Source organism: Ciona robusta, chromosome 11, assembly GCF_009617815.1.
Source record: "Ciona robusta chromosome 11, ASM961781v2".
Lineage (NCBI taxonomy): Eukaryota > Metazoa > Chordata > Ascidiacea > Phlebobranchia > Cionidae > Ciona > Ciona robusta.
In genome coordinates, this window is record NC_143245.1 from 7,220,996 (window position 1) to 7,236,690 (window position 15,695).

General features: G+C 36.6%; 3 protein-coding genes across 3 annotated transcripts; 2 read left to right on the top strand and 1 right to left on the bottom strand.

Moving 5' to 3' along the window:
• Positions 1-20: 20 nt before the first annotated feature.
• LOC149728941 (DET1 homolog) lies at positions 21-6,242 on the top strand. The gene is made up of 11 exons (XM_089887806.1): positions 21-807; positions 1,706-1,908; positions 2,156-2,339; positions 2,558-2,761; positions 3,075-3,174; positions 3,762-3,913; positions 4,212-4,350; positions 4,635-4,867; positions 5,348-5,539; positions 5,681-5,739; positions 5,996-6,242. The coding sequence occupies exons 1-11, from the start codon at positions 716-718 to the stop codon at positions 6,148-6,150; spliced, it is 1,713 nt and encodes a 570-aa protein (XP_089743932.1). The 5' UTR covers positions 21-715; the 3' UTR covers positions 6,151-6,242.
• LOC149728942 (aminopeptidase NAALADL1-like) lies at positions 3,762-13,250 on the bottom strand. The gene is made up of 13 exons (XM_089887784.1): positions 12,980-13,250; positions 12,268-12,562; positions 11,383-11,590; positions 10,958-11,150; positions 10,124-10,281; positions 9,783-9,945; positions 9,270-9,468; positions 8,909-8,991; positions 8,765-8,852; positions 8,496-8,575; positions 7,866-8,138; positions 7,670-7,762; positions 3,762-7,408 (listed from the first exon to the last, which is right to left on the bottom strand). Exons 1-13 carry the CDS (start codon positions 13,189-13,191, stop codon positions 7,234-7,236), a joined length of 2,220 nt encoding a protein of 739 aa, XP_089743910.1. The 5' UTR covers positions 13,192-13,250; the 3' UTR covers positions 3,762-7,233.
• Positions 13,251-14,027: 777 nt separating this feature from the next.
• On the top strand, positions 14,028-15,691 carry LOC149728943 (protein canopy 4-like). Its single transcript, XM_089887883.1, has one exon. It carries the CDS (start codon positions 14,138-14,140, stop codon positions 14,861-14,863), a length of 726 nt encoding a protein of 241 aa, XP_089744009.1. The 5' UTR covers positions 14,028-14,137; the 3' UTR covers positions 14,864-15,691.
• The last annotated feature ends 4 nt before the right edge of the window (positions 15,692-15,695 follow it).

Genomic DNA, 15,695 nt, shown 5'->3' on the forward strand with positions numbered 1-15,695 from the left:
ATAGGACCATAGGTAAATATATTGAGGCATGAGGGTGAAGCCTTGTATATCTGTATTATTTTTGCACAGCAAAAGTAATTGTCTGTAAGAATCATATTGCCTGAAATCGTTAGATTTCTGAAAGTACAATTTATGTTATATGTCCATGCGCACTGGAAGCTATGATCAATGATCTACTCTGGACTGTAGGTCTACGTCCTAGATCTCTCATGAATTTTAAGAGTGCTGCTGTTATGGAAATGTGCGCAATACAGAATCGGAACGTTTCACTACTTCGGGACTTTTTCGGTCTAGTACCATGGTTGCCAATGAATGTCCGGGTTACAATTTGAATGTTGAGAATTATAAGTGTTGTAAAACCAAAAAGCGTAAAATAGGGTTAAAAATGTCCCAACCCCTCGAAACATGTCGGCGCTTGAGCTTAGCAATTACCTAGCTGTTGTTGGCGGGAAGCGACGATTCCAATTCCCGCAAAAGGCCGAAAAATCATTCGGGCAATCGGTGTTAGTACGCGCATAACAAAATTGTGTAATCCTGTTCTGTAACTAGATTTGGTAGCTCTTATACAAATTTGCCTTTAACAAAAGCGATTTTGAACAACATTTGATAAGAATTACTATCTTTTCTAATTTATGTACCATGTTTGTAAACTACAGGTACTTTTACTCCTGCTTTGAAACTATATGTTATTCATAACAAAAAAGCTGTTTTCAAGATGGAGGTACCAGATCTTTTATCTGTTTCAAGTTCAAAAGATGGCAGTACAATTCCTATGAGAAAGTTTGCACCACAGAATATTGTGTACAGGTATGTAATGTTGTTTTTCAACAATAACATATTGTGCTTATTTGGACAAATGATAGCAATTTTGTTCAAAGTACTATTTTTACTAAGAATTTAATTTTGTTGTTTCCCAAAAATTCTTTTCACAGGCTTTGGTACTCATAACACAATAATAAATAAGCGCATAAATTGGCGCGAAAACCGGAATTAAGATATTAAAACAAAAGTAAAACTTTCCAATCTGAGATTGGTGCATGTATTTATTAAGGCTTGACTTCAGTGGAATAAAATGTTGAAAAAATATTGAAAAATGCTCAAGATGCTGATATTAACTATCTAAACATATGTGCAAGGAGATTTTTTGAAAATACAAAAACTCATAATTTTGAAAGTTTTTTTCCAATTTGGTTGTAGCAGAAATATATAAAAATAAAACCATGTTGTTTATGATGATTATTTATTTTTTTTAACTTTTAATACTGACAACTATGTAAAAAATGCAATTCATATGTTTCAATGTTAATGACTTGTTTATATTTAAACAAATTGTTATATACAGTGTTCTATATATATTTTTTATTAACGTGATCTTGGTTATAGCAATTGAATGTATAAATTTGTCCGGCGCCGTGGCTCAGTGGTTTAGACGCCTGCATCGAAACCAAAGTGTCCCCGGTTTGATGCTCGACGACGATACTAATACTGATCGGCGTATGTGTCCTCGAGTATGTACCAATAATACTTGTCTGACTGCGACGCGGTGTCGCAGGCTTGCGGCTCGCGGCACCGGTCGCACGAAGGACTTAAAATGGGCTTTCCGGGTGTTGGGGTAATGGGCCAAATCTGGCCTAAATCCCAGGTCCTTGACAAGGACCTCACCCATAAAAAATAAAAAAGTATAAATATTACTTTTTATTATTAGAATAAAACAGCGGGAGATCTCTACATACCCGTGCGGCTCCACTTGGAGCAAATTGCGCAAGTTCCACCAATGCATTATACCAAACTTTACTGTTGTCAATGTGGGACAGCCACCATGTTATTTAAGGAAGTTTTCTCCTGACGGAAAATATTTTATCGTGTTTTCGGCGGACCAGACATTTGTAGAAGTTTATGAATATCAAGGTATGATAATATGCACAATGTTATGGAACCTCCTTAGTTTCACTTAGCTCAAATTTATTTATGTTTATATATATGGGTCCTGGGGAAGTGGTATGTGCCGGCGTGGCGCTACATTTATTTTCAAAAATACCAAATCGTCATAGAAATCTTTTCATTGTACTTTCATTGCTACTAATACTAATAACCTATCCATCTACCAACAAAGATTTGTTTCTTTGCAAATATTATATATTATTTTATGTGCTAGGTTGCCATGCTGCGGAGAAAATGCTGAGGTCACTAGATGGAAATGAGCTGCATGAGAACTCTGGTGGCCGGAACAATTTTCAGTTTAAAGAATTTTATCAGAAAATTCGTGAAAAGTTGTTTTCCACGTTTTTTATACGAAAACATCAGATATCAGTAGCAATGGAAGGCCATAACTTAAACAGGTAAAATTAAGTGTTTGTTTTTTTAATGTATGGCTGACAATTTAGACAGCCTGTAGCGGATCTACTAGGTTGGAGCAATCGCTGTGTGTTGTCAAAGGACACATTTGCCCACAATGGTGGCAGCGGCAAGATTCAAACCCATAACCTCTGAGTTAGATAGGCTCCCTAGCCTAACCACTGTGTTACTGCGCTGGGTTATGGAAACACTTTTGTTGCAGAGAATGCAGTTTATTTACAGACGATGGCAGATATGTAATTGTTGTGTCAGCTGGTGTTGTGCCCACTAACCCCCAACCCCCATTTTACGATATTTATTCAAATAACGAGTCAATGAGCCCCAACCCCCGCCACCCACTAGAAGACTACTCAATCCACTGTGTGGGGTTGGTTAGTGGAGTTCTACAATCTTCTGTGCATTTCAAGTAAATATAACATTATGTTGTATGTGATTTCAAAGCTTACACTTCAACATGTTTACATTAGCAACAAAATTTAGTTAGCAGTAAGATTTTTTATTAGCACTTCATTGCAGTTAATATGATTTTTTTTTTCATTCTGACAAAATTTGCATTTTAATCCCAGTGTAGCAGTATGAGGCCAATATTTAATGTAGTGCCAATATCCAAAATAAAATTAACTTCCTTATTCCTACACCTAACCTATCTTACCAGAGTTTATATTAAGACTCAGGTTATCTCTTTTACAAAAATTAAAAACTATTTACCTTCATTTTAGGTGTGACAAAATTTTCCCTTCTCACAACCAAGGACTTTACCTTTATAAGAACATTCTATCCGTTCTCTCTGTACAGCATCAGACAATTCATATATTTTGTGTAAGTAATGATGTCCTAGGGTAATGGACCAAACCTGGCCTAAGTCCTAGGACCCATGGCATGCCACACTATGGGACCTCACCCACATAGAATAGAATAGAAGTAATGATTTCTAACTGTATTGCTGGATTTTTAAATATCTAGAGTTGAAAAAGCCTTATCGTTTATTGGCTAGCACCCATCGGTTATAATTAAAAAGGCTTAGCTGATGTAGATTTTAACTGTTAAAACTGTTTCTTTTAAAATATAAAAAACTATATTATGGTTTAAAAGCATAATATGATTTTGTATCTATCTATTCAAATATGATAGCAAAGTTTAAATTAATTAAAACAACATAAACAAGGTAATTAGCAATAAATGATAGCTTAGTTGTTAAAACACATTACTGGGTAAAAACTACGAGGTAAAAGTGTTAAATAAAAAATATGGCTGCGAAGCTCAACCATGCACTAGTTCTGTTTTAAAACAAAATCCACTTAATTGTTTAATATTACCAGAGCAAAGTAAACTGTGGAATCTGATAAAGCATAAAATACAAGAACTAGAACTAAAGATTTTCTTTTATTCGTACAATTTTGCTATAGGTGGTGGACGGACAACTCGTTCAAACTCATAAAATTGGTCGTTTTTGTTTCGATGATGATGAAATGCAAGTGGCCAGCCATTCACAACAAGCAAGTGATTATGAATTAAGAAGGCCTTTCCATGATGTCATATTTAACTCATTAAAACACAGGTATGTTAAAATAAATAAATGTTTTAATTTTTTTTCAAATAGTTTGATTAAAAATTTGAATGTATATGTTGAATTATACAATATTCTGGTTTAAATATTTAAAAATGGCAGGTGTCTAAACCAATTGTTGTTTTATAAAGATTTAGTCTTTTTTTCAAACACCACATTTGAATTCCTAAATTTACATTCATATAAAATATCTTTTGTCTATATGCTTAAAATTCAAGTTGTGACATTTTATCATTTGTATTGCACCTCCTATCAACCCTAGTTACACTGACTATTGGTTCAATAACAGGTTGCTTGCCTATTTATACAAGGATGCTGCACGCCGGGGCAATGAAAGCATTCAAAGGTTTTATCAACATTTTGACTTCTTTGAAGATCTTCGAATATGGAGAATGCAGTTGCTTGATGAAGACCACTTACTTATTAAAGCAAGTGCTTCTACGTCAATTTTCACCAAACTATGCGCTATAATTTTCAAGATCGACTGTTTTTCATTCTGTCTGCCAGTGTAGGCGTTGTTTGTCAAAGTTGACGTTGGCTCATTTAAATTAGATCATAGAAAAATATATTACAACAATGTAATAAATTAATACTGAGAATAGTTTAAAACCAGATTTCTTAAAACATTTTTGCTTCTCCTTTGACATTGAAGTCTGCATTTCTTGAATTATTCTTAATTAAAGTATCATATAAATATATATATTATATTCAGTATGCCAGTGTGGACGTCGTTGGCATAAGAATCCAAGAACCCAATGCTCAACCCTCCTGCTTTGTTGTCTACAACTTCCGAACTGCACAAGTGCTTGCTGTGTATGAAAACACCTCACATTATCTCCTCAAAATATTTGAGGATCATCCAGGAATATTTAGACAAGCTGATGCCATCAGAGGACAACACCACACAGCTTGCCCTGACGTCTACAGTAGCCAGATACAACAGAGGTGATAATATTAGTATTGTAGGGTGGGAAAAGATCATCTTTTAAAGATGGGACACCTTTTCATTCTATTTTCTCGTCCCATTTAGTAGTAAACAAATAACATTCAAAGAATTATAAACCTATAACCCCACGACTCCCATAGAACTTTGTTAATTGTTTAAAACACGATCAGGATATTTAAATATTATGTGCTAAAGGTGTCCCTTCTTCTCTCACCCTACTATATGATAGATAATTCAGCGCTCTTGATGGTTGCGTGCATCGTAACTGAAAGATACATTTTTTGTTGTAACCAGCGCTGGATTTCTAAAACAAGGGTTTCAGATGATTAATTTAGTTTAAACAGCAAAATAATTAAAGTCCTGACAATCTAGGCTCGTGTTTCAGCTGAAATCTCTGGTTATAACATAGATGTCACTTTTGCTTTCCCCATGTATGTTAGCTGTATAAACCTTTAACATTAATCAGTAAATCTCCTCAGGTTTAAGGACACGATAGTAAATGCAAAATATGGTGGTAACACTGAAGCAGTGAAACGACTTCTTGCACAATTACCAATACCTGCACAGTCACACAGTCCAAGTCCCTACCTCGATCTTGCTTTGTTTAGTTTTGATGACAAATGGGTTTCTTCTATAGAAAGGCCAAAGTCAAGCAGTGATTACCCAATAAGGTGGGTGTAATACAAACATTGATATTTTCTGTATTTTGGCAACACAAAAATTCTAACAATGTCTAGCTGCAATGTCCATTCGCTTACATTTCGTTTCCATTGTTTGTTTTTTGAATTTATAACCTGATTTATTTTGAGCAGATTTTACTCCAGAGATTCTGGCCTGCTTAAGTTTCAGATACGAGCAGGCATGGTGTCAGGTTGGTTCTTATTTGAGTTATGTTGTATAAGCAATGTACTTCTACTACAACTTAGTTATTAGCATAAGGTGTTTAATTTTACATTTGCTGTTTAAGATGACACCTATCTTCTAGCAATCTAGCAACTTATAAGAATGCAACTTATTTATACTCATGTGGCGGGAGGGGGCAACGTCAGTCTTTATTACATGGCTGTTATATTTTGTTTTGTGCTCGCCTATGAGTTCAACACTTAGATATTTGTCCACGTTAACAGGCACGGCAACACAGTCTTCATCACAACGTAGGTTGGTTGCATTTACATTTCATCCACATGAACCTTTCGCTATATCAGTTCAGCGAATAAACGTAGCTACTGGTGTAGCAGAGTACGTCGTCAACTTTCATTTCCGCCATTTTCCTTTGGGTTAATTTCTCTTCTTTCTGAACTTTTTCCTTTTTATATTTTTACCAAATGTTTTCGCGAAATCCGCTTTACAATCATATACTGAAATTTTGTGTTACTAGAGTTTCTTCTGTCTCCCAGCAGAAATGTAAAAATGCAGCATATAACTATGGTATCAGGCATGTAATTCTCAGGCAGGTCAGACATAGATGAAGTTGACTGTATTATTCTATTCTATATGGATAAAGTTATACAGTGAGGCATTGGGCCAGAGTTTGGCCATTATTTAACGGCTATAGGTTAACTGGAGAATACCACATCTAATTAGCGATTAAAGGGATATTTGGAACTCAATTTTTTAGCCAACACCAGGAAGAACCCTTCTTCACTAACCTGAGCTCCAGGCATCACAAAGATTGATCTACAGCGACGATGGTCATGATTCAAGAAACAACTCGCAACTAACCCCACATTAAACTTGCTGCCCACTATTCTTTTTTATTTTATTATCTTAAGTTCTTTAAACTGTGATGTGTATTAATGTAATGCACTCGTTCTAAATCTTACATAAGTGTGCACTCGAAACTTTTTATTGTTACCTTCGGTGGAATTTCTTTTACAGGGTTTTGTTTTTCCATAATGCTCCAATCTTTGGATCAATCTCCTTTAAGGTCGACTCCCCCCATTGTACGGGTTGTGTCACACTTTTCTTCCAATTAGAACCTTAATATGTTTAATTAAATGTTCTTTACAAATTTTTCACATTGTATCGTCTGTAGGGTGTAACTGTCACGCCTTTTATTATAAACATTACTTCTTCCTTTTTTATCAATAAGCGTGTTTTAACAACTGTTGTTTTACCGTTACTACCTGTCTTTTCGCTTTTGTCAACTCTCTTGTTCTTCGTTATCGTGACCGAAGAAACGAAATAAATTTCATTCATTCATTCAATTCAGGAAAATATATTTTAAATATAGCCTACCACATATATTTGTGATATTAGCCATGCAAATACACTTGTAACTACACCATATGTTGTAGCAGACCAAGAAATATACATTGCGTTCAAGTTCAGCACTAAATCAATTAAAGATTTGAAGCCAATGTAGCTATATTGTCAAAAACTGAGCTGCAGTTTCGATTTTGTAAGTGACCAATGCCAATTGCTGTTTCACCAGTTCCCATTGCTTCTTATCAGAAGGCGTTATCGCAGACATTGCGTCTTTTAAACCTGGAAACGACCCGGAGGAGCCACTTGTCAAAGCAGGGGAGCCGGAAACGTGTCTAACGAGAAATGGGGTGGTGAGTGATTTGTTATATATGTCTTAAAATTGAGTTCGGCGCGATCCGTGTTGTAAAACTGATTCTATCTCATCGGTTGCAAAAACGAAGGTAAAAAGCTAAAGATCATAATCAATCGTAAAACGACGTCGCTGTAAAACACTGTAAACAGTGTATAACATTCGTTCCAAAGCGAAACCGTTGTCCAGCTAGTGCTACGGTATAGATGTTGAGTTAATGTCGCAGTGTAGCCTACTGCTTTACCTTAGCTGTGGTTGCCCAGGAAGTCCTTTAGGTTCAATGAATGTTCGTTCCAGTAAAAGCAATCGCTCGTTTACGCAGTTGATGTCTTTTGGGCTGAAAAATAACACATTTCGTAAAAGATTTGGTGATTATTAGTTTATTACTGTGTTGCAGCTAAGTAGCATGGCCCTCCTGCGGTATATTTAACCTATCTTACTCGGTTCTGTCCAATGTGGCGTCGATGTAGTTTTGGAAGCTCTCCGCTGAGCTCACGAACTTGTCGCCAGCGCTTTTCAAGAACTCTAACGATATTCCATTTGCGGAAAGGCTATTCCCGAACTCCGTCTCTGTAGCAACGACTTGCGACTTGACGTAATTCGCAAAGTTCTGGACGTCGAACGGCAAAACAAGAGAATCGGAAAGTAAGATCATGATGACTCCGGATACCTTTGATACAGCAGTGTGGGCCACGAATCCAGGATCCACAAATCTAGTGATTGAAAAAGCAAATGGACAATTTTATACAAGTCTAGTCTTAGAAAGAAACAGCGATAATGTGGTACGTTATAGTTTTTGTCGTTCAAAGGAAAACGATGTTTTACTGTGGTTTTGTATAAGGGTGGGGGAAGATGGGACACCTTTAGCACATAATATCCAAATATCCTGATCGTGTTTTAAACAATTAACAACGGTCTATGTGGAAGTCGTTAGGATGCGGTTTTAAATGTCTTTGAATGTTCTTTGTTTACTACTAAATGGGACGAGAAAATAGAATAAAACGGTGTCCCTTCTTACCCCGCCCTTTACCTAAATAGTTTGTTTCTGTTAAGCTGTGCCAATTTCTTACCTTTCAACGTAATCAAACGTATCGTAGGCTGTGTGGTAGGTTGGGTAGGGTGAGATATTGTATCTCGGGTCTCGTTTCGCCTGTCGGGATATACAATGGCAATATTACTCAATGTCCCTATACCTTTTGGGGGTTCTAAAACGTGTTTTTTTGTTTTTAGTTAGTACACTTGTTTACGATGTATGTATAAACAAAAAAAGCTTCGAGTTGAAGGCTTTTATGGTACAGTAAAAGTATATATATGAATGTAAAAGAGTAAGTGATCATACGTTCCCACGATACGAGAGATCGGCTGATGTTACTCCCATCGTTTGGTAAAATGGGGCGTAATCTGAATTCGTAGACAGTTTTCGTAATCTGTAAAAAAAAGAAGTTAATTTTGTTCCAACTTTGAATCAAATGAAATGGTTTACTCCGGTTGGGTGTTGTCGGCGTTTGGAAAGTTTTCCAACCAAGTGTCCTTGACTGTGTTCGCAATATTAGCAGGGTCGGTAACCTGTAAGTCTTTAATGTGAGACACGTATAGGTCTTGTAGCACTAACATAAACAAGCAGTATAGTAGGGTGGGAGAAGATGGGACATCTTTTCCTTCCATTTTTTTCGTCCCATTTTGCGGTAAACAAAGAAAATTGAAAAAATTATAAACCGTATCCTCACGACTTCCATAGGACCGTTGTTATTTGATTAAAAAACGATGAGGATATTTGGATAATCTATGTGCTAAAGGTGTCCTTTCTTCCCCCATACCCTACTATATAACAACACTCATCTCACCCTTTGAGCAGCACCGTACAGTGCCTTCGACATCAATGGACTAGCAGCCGCCGCAAACGATTGATTGGCAAACACAGCGATATCAAGGTTGATGTAACTGACCATTCGTTCTGAGGCGAATGCCCAATGTTCCTCCAACCATTCGTTCGAACCGAGTAAACCGAACTCTTCCGAACCCCAACTTCCGAACATCAGCGTCCTAAAAGGAATGTCTTACATTTTACTTGTCTTTTACTGCAGGGTGCTTTACATCTGTGTTTTCCAATGCGATATCAATCTTAAAGGATGTGTTTGGTTTTGTTACCACTGGAGTATATAATGTTAACTTCCCATATACGGATGACTCGGTGGTGGCATCTTCTTATGTTAACTACATTCTTCGATATGTACATACTATACATTGAACCCGTTATGGTACAAGAACCCGGGCTTGCTGTAGAACAACGCAGGTTTTACAGTCCCACCTCAGAGTAGGATCTTACTGATATAGAATACAACATGGTATATAACTACCGGCGAGGCTTCCAGCCCGTTTTCTTGAGTTCCGCTAACATCCTTGTTATCTCCATCATACATGACGTGCCCGATGAAGGGTCTACTGCTCCATACACCCATGAATCACGATGGTTGCCGAACATTATCACTTTGTCTGGTTCTTCACTGCCTTTCAATGTGCCTGGAGTTCAAATATAGTAGGTTAAGTTAAGATAGGACATGTTTCAGTGGCTTGGGGATAGATGGTATATGATTTAGTATGTTGCAGTAAGCGGGTGTAACCACATGCACATTTAAAGATATATTTTTTTATGCAAAATATAAGCATGCATGGACAGAATACCGCAAACCGTACCCACCGATGACGTCATAAGAGGTCAAAAGTTCATATCGGTTGTTGGTCACTAGGTGAACCTCACGGGTCGAGTTAGAATCAGCGAATCCGGGACCAACATGGATTTCCTGGACGTTTAACCCGGTCACCCATGCAGTTGGTGCAACTGGACCGCCTATGTCTCTACAATGTAAATGATATTTGTTACTTTAACAGATGTTTTTAATATGCTGTGGATATGAACATTTGCTTAAACGCTACAATATGTGATGTTTAATGTAACTTATTTATCCTCGCGTGGCGGGGCAACGATAGCAGTTATAACAAGGGTGTTCTGTTTCTTACCTTCTGCCAGTATAGGTCCACGTAGAAGGGTTATATGATTTTAGCGTTTTAAACAGGCTAGAACATATTGAGTAGAATATATGTTGATCGTCGAAGTTAGTTTTAAAATTGATTACGAATGAACGTAATGTATAGATGAGACATGCGGTTACAACAGCCGGTTATAACTTGGTTGGAGTTTCATTTGACATTGATTGACAGTTGAAGAGCTCCACCTGTTGCTGTTGTGGTTGTTATTAATACTTGTGCTACTAAGGGATTTGTGGTGTCTACATTTAATTAGCGTTGGATGAATAAATGTAACTTGCTGTATCCTTGCGTGGCGAAAAAAACGACAGTCGTTATAACACGGGCGTTCTGTTTCATATATGCCTCGTGCCATCTAACGAGTTATGCCACGTATATAACTTTGAAGGGACTCATTATTTTGGGGATTTTTTGTTTGAATGTATGGCTAAGATTTTAGACAACTCATTAGTGACAATTGGGTTCGAGCAATAGCATTGCAACTAACTTTAACATGGCCTCTGCGTCCTCGTAAGCAATGGGCTGCAAGGGAATGGGGGGAAATTGTTTGATTTCTTCCAGTGGTACCCTGTATGCATACTCGGTTGATGGGTAATCTGGCGTTGAAGGGTCTCCATAATCACCCAATGCCGACCCACGCTGTACACCGGTGCTTGGCAAGCTAGAATCGATTGGGTAGCCTGCAGAATAACGTTTTGTTTTCGCTTCTTTCAACACATATTGTATATAAGGTTATAACACTTAGTAACACGATTTATGGTTTATTTTCTATTATCGTTATATTTGGTATAGTAAACATAAAATATTTACATGATTATATAACCGTATTCTTACGAACCGACTTACCAATTCTGACCTTTAATAAATATAAAAAAACACATCAGTCGTCGCTATTAGTAAGCAAACTTTTACCTTGTTCGCCTTCTACAGCATAGTTAGCAGGGTCAGAATACACGAGAACTCCAATCACTCCAAACTTTTCCGCGTTAATCGCCTTCCCACCACGACCTACACCACCCCCGTATTTAACAAGGGCTATGGTCCCATTCATATCCACTCCCATATCTTGTAAGGCAGTAAAATCGCTTTCTTGCGCAAAGTTTGCATAAATCAATTTACCCTGAGAATAATTAATTAATGCCCCCTGTGAAATTATGACACGCAAAATCGTGAATTGTCCCGTATTATACACAAATAATATAGTTGCTTCTTATGGGAGATTAGAATGCGGAATGTTTAATGTTAGTGTATTTTTGGATATCTTCGTCAAACAATCTCCAAATCAGTTTGCACTTTAAACGAATGTGGGGTATACCAATAATAATTTGTTTAAGTATTGTTTTATACGCAATGGAGAATGCCTGGCAAGCTTGTTGTTCTGTTGGCATCATGCATCTATATTTATTTTAGTATTCGATTAGAAAAACATTCGCTGCAAGTTACTGTAGTTTAGTTTTACAGGCAGTCATAAATGAACGACTGTAATGTATTGAAAGCAGTCTTGTTTAATTTTGTCGCAGATTTGCTCTGAAGACATGCACTTGCTTTTGGTATATATTTGTATGTATACGGCGACTCCTTGCTCAATTCAAACTGGATAATGCGATCATTAAACTGCTTGGGTAATGATAAGTCTTTATAAGTTTGAAAATACAGTTTGTGAAATAGTTTTTTAAAGTAGGTGTTCCATTATTATCGAAATTTTATTACGATTTGGTCGGCCATTAAACAGCTACGGCAAACACGTTTACACGATGCGCAAACACGCCATACATGCATGGTGGGTTAATGACTAACCTTAACGTCACCCGGTGGACCAAATGCATTGAAATAAGGAACAATTGTCTCCGGATTTTTCATGTATTCATCATACACGATCTCTGTTTGCCTAGATGTAAAATACTCCAAGCCATTTTCGTCCACGACTGTAAATACGTTGGGTTTTGCCGGATCTTCAGACAACAATCCATGCATTATTTTGTAAGGTTTTAATTCTGAACTGTCTAGTTGCTCGCTCCATAATGCTTGAATGTGATTGGCTAGTTCTTCGTCACGTGGCGAGGTAGCCATATGCGGTCGGTCAGCAAAATATCTGTTGAGTGTATTTAGTTTAAAGCGCGTGATTGAATACATAAAAACACAGAAACACTTTGGTGCAACACTGAAAACCCTAATTACACGTTTATTCCCAAGCTCCACATTTGCAATGACTGAGAGTCATAACGCAACTGTATTTAGGGCGATTTCAGGTTTTTTTTGCACACGATAAATGTGTCAAATTTCATTAATAATGTTCTTTCTCTAGGCGTGTTTTTTTACGTTTTACAGTAAGTTCTTGTCGCTCTGTAGGTTTAATCAAAGATAACTTTCGTTATCGTGACCAAACGGATAAATTAAATGCAATTGTAATGCTCTGTCTATATTCACAACTAACTAGGATTTTGTTTAAATACTACCAACGCCTTTTAAACTCATTACGCTAGACTTCAATATTAAGTATCTCACTCACTGTAAATTACTTCTGATGTTGTTTCCTTTGATTCCATCTAAAAACTCTCCAATGACGTCATCGTCCACGTCACGAAAAAACGTTTCTACTTTACTCACCCATTCTGGGTTGGTTGGGGAATTTTGTGTGTGTGAGAAGTAGCCGATAATGACCCCCAAACCTATTCCCACACATGCCACTCCTATTGTCAGTGCAACAACTTTTCGAGACATTGCTGAAACCAAGAACTAAATGGTGAACAATCTGAAGTCTTGCATTTCGAATGAAATTGATCTAGTGCAGTTTGTTACGGATAAAATCAAGAACAGATTTCTCGATAGTTACCACAGAAATTAAATTATAGTACTGTGGTGGAAGATGGGACACTTTTAGCACATAATATCCAAATATCCTGATCGTGTTTTAAACAATTAACAACAAACTATGGGAGTCGTGAGGATACGATTTTATAATTCTTTGAATATTCTTTGTTTACTGCCAAATAACATGAGAAAATATAATGTTTAAGTGTCCCATCTTCCCCCAACCCTACTATATATACATCAAGTTTATGTGCTGGCTGGTTTAAATTGACTTCGGCGTTTGAAATTCAACAACCTGAATCTTTACTAAAGTCTGCATACTTTTATTTCACAGCTTACGAAGCAAGGTATATATGCGCCCTTACAAATGCTATGCCTAATTTTTAGTGCGTTGTTAGAAGACCCATGTCGATAATGATAAAGCGTTTATAATGCCATCGCAACGATGTTTGCCCAAGATAGACGCGCAAACTCACAATTTAAAATATTTCAACCCAATCACCAATCCGTACTACAAGGGGAAAAAATCGTACTAATTTTGCTGTGCAATGACTACATATGTTATAATTTAGCGACATTATTATATTATAACATTTAAACATAGCTTACACATTACTATAATAACACTCTTCCATGTCTTCAATTATTTTATAATGGAACGTGTCCATTAATTTAAACTAGGGTTCCTATTTCTTATTCTTTAGCTCCACCTGCACGAAAAGTTATTTTATAATACAATCGCCTGGTGGGGCTAAAGAACTACTTAAGTATTTTTGCGGGTAAACCAAAACATTGTACGTGTTCTTTAGGTAAGGAACATCCTTGACACTCTCAGTAATTTGTGGAAATATTCATTATGATTCGTTTTGTTATTCTTGTTGTTTGTGTGATTGCGTGTACTTTGTGCCGTCGTGTACAAGCCGACGACTATTTGTTAGAAGAACCAACTTCGTGCGAAGTATGTAAGTATTTCGTTAATGAGTTGCAAGACCGTTTGGACGAAACGGGCAAATCAAAAGAGATTTTACGCACCGGGCATGGCTTGGACCCGAAAAAACGTAAAAAGATTGCATACAAAACCTCCGAATTAAGACTAGTAGATGCTATGGAAGGGATATGTGAGAGAATTTTGCAATACAATGTCCACAAAGAAAGAAAAGGTTCTTTACGATTTGCCAAAGGAAGGAGTGAAACCATGGAGACATTGCAGGGGTTGGTGGCTAAAGGGGTGAAAGTGGATTTGGGAATTCCATACGATTTGTGGGACGAGCCATCTGTAGAAGTGACACTCATGAAAAAACAATGTGAAAGAATGCTGGAGGAATATGAAGATACAATCGAGGATTGGTATTTCAATAAACAGAGCAGCAAAGATTTATTGAGTTACCTGTGCAAGGAAAATGTGTTGAATAAAACTAACCAGGCATGCCTGGCTGAGCAGTGGACGGGAAAGGAGAAGAAATATGATGACACTAATGACGATGCTGTTGTGGAAGCTAAGAAAAAGAGAAAGGGAAAAAAGAAAAAGGCACGGAAATCGGAAAGTTCAGATGCAAAAGCTGCAAATAAAGATGAGTTATGATGGCTTTAAATGTCATGCATTGGAGTGTGCAATATATGACTACGCTGTTCTGTTCACTTTTAGAATGGCATTTCTATACATTAATCATGAAGTATATGATCAAAAATTAAAAAAAGATATATATATTTTGTGAATTTTGCCACACAGTTATAAATTGACACCGAAGTAAAATTCTCTCATGTACAGACGTTTTAATGTTTTTTGATAACTTATTAGTCAGTGACCAACTATGGGTTATCAGCTTCAAGAAAAGCTAAAGGAAAAAGTTTTTCTAACTAAAATATCAGTTTGGAAAGGTGCAAATTATTTAAATGCGAAAGTAGTGGTATAATTTGATCTTGCCCTCATAAGAATTGCAAAATTGTCCCTGCTACTATTATTGCCTTGGTTAACTCTAACTCTCTACTCTTGGCCACTGTTGAGTTTTTCATTTATCTGTTCTGTACACTAAATATCGAAATGTTTTTATGATTTCAAATCATGACTGTATGACTTGATCTGTAAAACAAACAGACAAAAACCTTTTTAATCTCATTCCCTGTAACTCCTTAAAATGAAATTCTTTGAACGTTTTTTGTGTTTATTGGTAATGGTATATTTATGTTTTCACGTAATTGATAACGATAAGTATAGAGTCAAGTGTATATGTAAAGTCATAAGATGCCAGAATATGCCATTTGCTGTGCTGCACTTTTCTATTTAAACGTATTCCACCAAAACCTTATTTTAAGATGATACTTTCATGTTGACTGTTGGTGTTAAACAGCATTTAATGTGTCAAACTTTCGATGTTATCCCCACCCGCTAAATTTAAGAATATTTTCCAGAGTCC

What these genes read in the sequence shown, in the direction of transcription:
- LOC149728941 (XM_089887806.1), top strand. Translation starts at nt 716, where the DNA reads ATGGAGGTACCAGATCTTTTATCTGTTTCAAGTTCAAAAGATGGCAGT. An exon ending in AGAAGTTTATGAATATCAAG is followed by an intron (nt 1,909 to 2,155) that starts GTATGATAATAT and finishes TTTATGTGCTAG; the next exon opens with GTTGCCATGCTGCGGAGAAA. An exon ending in AGACAATTCATATATTTTGT is followed by an intron (nt 3,175 to 3,761) that starts GTAAGTAATGAT and finishes ATTTTGCTATAG; the next exon opens with GTGGTGGACGGACAACTCGT.
- LOC149728942 (XM_089887784.1), bottom strand. Translation starts at nt 13,191, where the DNA reads ATGTCTCGAAAAGTTGTTGCACTGACAATAGGAGTGGCATGTGTGGGA. An exon ending in GCCGACAACACCCAACCGGA is followed by an intron (nt 8,853 to 8,908) that starts GTAAACCATTTC and finishes TTTTTTTTACAG; the next exon opens with ATTACGAAAACTGTCTACGA. An exon ending in GCCACATTGGACAGAACCGA is followed by an intron (nt 7,763 to 7,865) that starts GTAAGATAGGTT and finishes GTTATTTTTCAG; the next exon opens with CCCAAAAGACATCAACTGCG.
- LOC149728943 (XM_089887883.1), top strand. Translation starts at nt 14,138, where the DNA reads ATGATTCGTTTTGTTATTCTTGTTGTTTGTGTGATTGCGTGTACTTTG.